This window comes from Carlito syrichta, unplaced genomic scaffold (genome assembly GCF_000164805.1).
Source record: "Carlito syrichta isolate Samal-C Ts95f unplaced genomic scaffold, Tarsius_syrichta-2.0.1 Scaffold307219, whole genome shotgun sequence".
Classification (NCBI taxonomy): Eukaryota; Metazoa; Chordata; class Mammalia; order Primates; family Tarsiidae; genus Carlito; species Carlito syrichta.
The window spans coordinates 167,056-172,088 of NW_007251315.1; the positions used below are offsets into that span (position 1 = coordinate 167,056).

General features: G+C 47.4%; 1 protein-coding gene across 1 annotated transcript in view; it reads right to left on the minus strand.

The window, feature by feature from the left end:
• Positions 1 to 4,555, minus strand: part of PIPOX (pipecolic acid and sarcosine oxidase) — a 15,429-nt gene extending 10,874 nt beyond the window's left edge. Inside the window, exons 1-2 of the mRNA XM_008064191.2 lie at positions 4,022 to 4,555; positions 2,709 to 2,857 (exon numbers count right to left, since the gene is read on the minus strand). Of these exons, the coding sequence (XP_008062382.1) occupies positions 2,709 to 2,857; positions 4,022 to 4,135 (263 nt within the window). The 5' untranslated portion in view covers positions 4,136 to 4,555. The remainder of the gene's footprint in view (positions 1 to 2,708; positions 2,858 to 4,021) is intronic.
• Between the last annotated feature and the right edge of the window lie 478 nt (positions 4,556 to 5,033).

Consider the following 5,033-nt stretch of genomic DNA (forward strand, 5'->3'; position numbering starts at 1 on the left):
CAAAAAAAAAAAAAAAAAAGAAGAAGAATATTTGGTGAAACATGAAAATTACATAAAATTCAAATTTTAGTGACCATAAATAAAGTTTTATTGGAACACATCCAGGTTCATCTATTTACATCTTGCTTTCACACGACAATGGCAGAGTTGATTAGTTGTAACAGAGACCATATGGCCTGCAAAGCCCAAAATACTTACTATGTGAACATTTACAGCAACATTTGCCAACACTTGTTGTAGATTGAGAGTATAGTAATTCTGTGATTTACATTAATGGGTTAAGACCCTGACTACTCAGTAGCAACCCTCTCATAGGGTTGTGGGGCGAATTAAATGAGTTACATATAAATCAAGTACTTAGAACAGCCCCTAATTTCGTATTGTAAGAGATAAATATGTGCTGAGGATGATGATGATGATGATTTTCCAGGTACAAGATGGAAAAGCTATTACATGCTTATCCTCACAACAGCCCCATTAAATAGGTATTATCACTCCTACCTTACGGATGAGAAAACCAAGTCTCACAGAGGTTAACCAGCTTGCTCCAAACCACACAGCTAAGTGTGTCAGAACTGAGATTTAGAGCCAGGTCTTGTTCCAAAGTCATTCCAAATTCCTGTCCTCCTGCCAAAGAGGAGGATTGTCCGATTATAAGACTCTCCTATCCAAGAGCCCCTTTCCTCTCTCCTACAGCCGTTCCCATTGCTGTCCATGGTTGTTACATCCCATCTGTCTCCTCCTGCCTTTCCTCTTCCATCACCCAAAGGACCTAGGACATGGTTGACCCAAAACAGGTGGAAGGGACTGCCACTTAACGAAAGGCACTAGGCACTGTGCCAACTATTTTACAAAGGTCTCGTTTAATCCTTACAGAGCCAAATGTGGCGGCTGACACCTGTAATCCCAGCACTTTGGGAGGCAGAGGCGAGAGGATTGGCTGAGCCCAGGGGTTCGAGACCAGCCTGGGCAATTTGGTGAGACCTCGTCTCTACAATAAAAAAAAGATTGTTGAGCGTGGTAGCTCCTGTAGTTCCAGCTACTTGGGAGGCTGAGGCAGAAGGACCCCCTGAACTCAGCAGTTTGAGGTTGCAGTGGCCGTGAGCATGCCACTTCACTCCAGCCTGGGCAACAAAGTGAGACTCCAACTCAAAAAAAACAAAAAACAAAAAAAACGTACAGAGCCCTATGAGAAAAAGTGAGGCACAGAGAGGTAAAGAAAATTTTTCAAGATCATGTAACTGGTAAAGGGTAGAGCATAAAGTCAAACCCAAGCCTGTCTGACTCCAGAATCATCTTCCTTCTGAAAGATTCCAGACACTCTCCTAACATCTCTGAGGTGCCTCATTGTCTGCTGGGGCAAAGGGTGCCCTCCAAGGCCCAGGGCAACTCTTTTAGCACAAGATACTCAGCAGTATTCACAGAGAGCTGACAGAGAAGGGTCCCTTTGCCAGGCCACCCCCTAGCAAGACATGCTCCTTTATTTATTTATTTATTTAAAAAATTTTTTTTAGTTGGAGTCTCACTCTGTCGCTCAGACTGGAGTGCAGTGGCCGCTCCCAGCCACCGCAGCCTCGACCTGCTGGGCTCCGGTGATCCTTCCGCCTCAGCCTTCCACGTAGCCGGAATTACAGGCATGCGCTACCACTCCCGGCTGATTTTTTGATTTATTGTAGAGATGAGGTCTCACCAAGTTGGCCAGGCGTGTCTTGAACCCGCGGGCTCAGGCAATCCACTCACCTCAGCCTCCCAAAGGGGCGGGATTACAGGCTGAGTCACCGAGCCCGGCTGATATGCTCCTTTATTTGGGTGCTGGGTGCATTAGCTGCCTCTGAATAAATCTGTGATTAGCTGCCCTGGCTGTATTTGCATAATGGATTTCACTTTGTTCTTAAGTTAATGGTGTTTTTGCAACAGAACAGTAACCTCTTGGTTCCTGGCCATTAAAATAACTGCCGCCCTGTAGGGTAGAGCCAGGGTTTGGGGGAAGTTCACTTAAGAGTCACAGAGGAGGTAGGAGGGGAGGTGGAAGGTCAAGGTTCCTATTGCATCACAGGTTATTAGTTTTCTTCTCCTTGAGTGTTTGAAAGGTCAGTGAGGGAGGAGTCTTAAGGGTTAGAGTCAGCCATGAAGGCAACAGGGAAATGCGGGGTGCAGGTTCACTCCCTGGCAGGCAATCTGGCCACAGGAGCATCTCCATTTTGTTCCTACAAGACAAGGTATTCAGAGAGAATGAAGTGGGTTTACAGAGTCATTATGGGAGGGGGTGAAGACCCAGCATGGTAAGTTCCTTTTTGCTGACAGGAATATAAAGAATCCAGAAGGCAAAATCTCCTCTATCTCAACCCTTGCCCTGAAAGAGTTTCAGAGGGCTCTAGAGAAGTGCAGAACAAACTCCAGCATTCCCCTGCCCAGCCTGGGTATCTGCCCACAGTGCCTGTCTGGCAGTTTTCCCCATACAGCCTCTGCTGGTCTTAGACACGTGGTTTGAACTCAGTCCTGGAACTCAGACCCTGGCTGGAGCCAACTGGATCTGTGGGGTGACCGTAAGGGCAGTGACCGTAAGGGCACTACCATGTGTCTGGCACTTCCTTGGACCTGTGTCCCTCCCACTGCATTTCAAGTGTTCATGGCACTGCCACCTCACATACTAAAAGCACCTCCGGGTACAGGGGTCCCATGGTTCCAGAATCCCTCCTCTGGCCCACCTGTGCAGCTGGGTTCCAGTCTCGTGCTCCAGCTGGGTCCACATCTGATAGCACTCATCCATCATCTGGGTATAAAAGTCTTCTACATATGCCTTTCGGATTATCCGGCTCTGTCCATGGGAGCTTCCTCGGGAGTGTGGTAGAAAGAACTGGAAGTGGAGAGCAAGAGAGAGCACAAAAGCCATTGCCTCTTACACTGCACTCCACTTTAGAAGCCATTTCATTGTGTGTTGTCAGCCAGGAACCACTTATCTTCCAAATATTTCTGTACAATCTTTCCAAATTCTCCCTTTATGATCAATTTTACTGACTTGGTGATCAAGATAGAAGCAGAAACTTAGGCTTCCTTTTTGCTAACCTTCTTTCACATCCAGAAGTCCCTTTGTTAGCTAGTCTTCCACCATCCTGCTGCAATTTCATTCCACTTAGACTCATAGAGAAGCAGAATTAGAAAGAAACTTCCAGATCATTCTAGTCTAACCCCTCCATTTTATGAACAAGGAAACTGATGCTGACTTTATTTCTCTATGGCTTCAGATTACTCAGGATTAGGGAACCACTTTGGAATTCAGTAAAAGATGGAGAGTTTCCTGAGAAGATGAACCGGGAATCCTTTGGGCGTTAAGAAAACTGATAGAGAAATGAAGAAGGTTTCTAACTACTCCGGCTCATTACCAGGAAGAGTAAACCATAACTGGCCTGGATAGCTACAGGCAGAATGGAAAGGGAGAGCCCACTGCAGCAGAAACTTTTGATGGTAAACTGATTGGTCCTGCCTTTGGAGGACCCTGCAGATACACAGGGCTCACCACATAGGCAGTGGTCCCTGGTATCAAACAAGGAAGCTTGCTACTAGCCAGAGGTGGTGGAAAAAATAGAAGCTTCTGTTGGGTTCTGTGATGAGAAGCCAGGAATACACAGGGAAGATTCCTACCTCTCAGGCTGATAAATCAACCTTTGCCTCTAGGCAAAATTATCTTTACTTAAGATTACCCAGAGCAGACCTGATTATTTTCCTGGATTAGATCAACCATTTGAGCACAGAAGAAACAAGGTGGCAAGAATGAAGAGAACAGGCCATGGGACATCTGGTCAAGGGCAGAAACTGGGAGATAGTAAAAGCAGGAAATCCAACGTGGGTCTGAGAGATAGTGAAACTTTCTTTGAATTGTCATGACAATTCACATTACACGGATTTATGATGATTCAGGCCCTTTGGTCTTGCCCTGTAGACTGATGGCTCTGGAAACTCCTTTTCAGGGGAGAAGAGAGGGACAGTCCCTAAGAGCAGGAGTGCAGAAGGGACACAATACCTGTTCCAGCAGGAGAACCCGCTTCCTGTGTTTGGCCAGGTGATATGCAGTGAAGCAGCCCTGGATGCCTGCCCCGATCACAATGGCATCACAGAGATCCTTCTGAGCAGCCATGATGCCCACTTGGTCAGCCCTACAGCCACAGAGCCCACAAGGAAGAAGGCAAGCAAAAGCGGGCTCCCGGCCAAAGGAGGAGGAGGAAGGCAAAGTCCAGCCTGGCCAACAATCCCACAATGCCCTGGGCCGTGTCCTCCTCCCCACTCTTTTTCCCTGCCAAGCCTGGCACAGGGCTCAGCCTCCCTTTGCCTGCAGAGCAAAGCTGGGTAGTCTGATTTGTGAGGTTTAGCCCAGCTCAGCTGCCAGCCTCACCCTTGCATCCCTCTGGCTTTCTATTCTTGGCTCAATTATTGTCATGCAAATGGGCTGCTTCCTTTGCCACCTTCCTGTCTCATTATGATCTTTGTCTCAGAACTTCGGCCCTGGAATTTCAATGTCTCCTAGACCAAGCTGGGCACCGGGAATGCTGCCTCCCCCTGCTGGCTTTCCCCTCTTCAGTCTGATTTCCTTTAGAGATTCTAGAGGGCAGAGCTAAGAACTTGGCACAATGCCCAGGGTAAGACCCACCTCCCTGGTGGGTGGTGAGGTCAGGGGGTAGATGCAGGGGCCAAATGGGAGGGCAGTTTTGTGATTATGAAATTACTCTCAGCATGTTTTACTTACATTTTGAAGAAAAGGGAAAAAGAAATGATCCTGAAAAAATGGAAAGGACAGAGTGAGAGGATGAGCCCTCTCCTCAGACACAGAGAGGGAACCAGGCATCAGCCTAGCACTGGGAGGGGCCCTGTGTTGAGCATTCCTCTGTGTCAGGAGGTGTGCTAAGTACTGTTACAGGCATTTGGGACAGAGCCAGGATTTGGGGGGCCTGATTCTTATACAGTTGGAGGTCCTCTTTAAGAAAAAGGAAAAGAAGAATTATGAACACAAAATTAGATACCAGGACTTGGAAGAGATC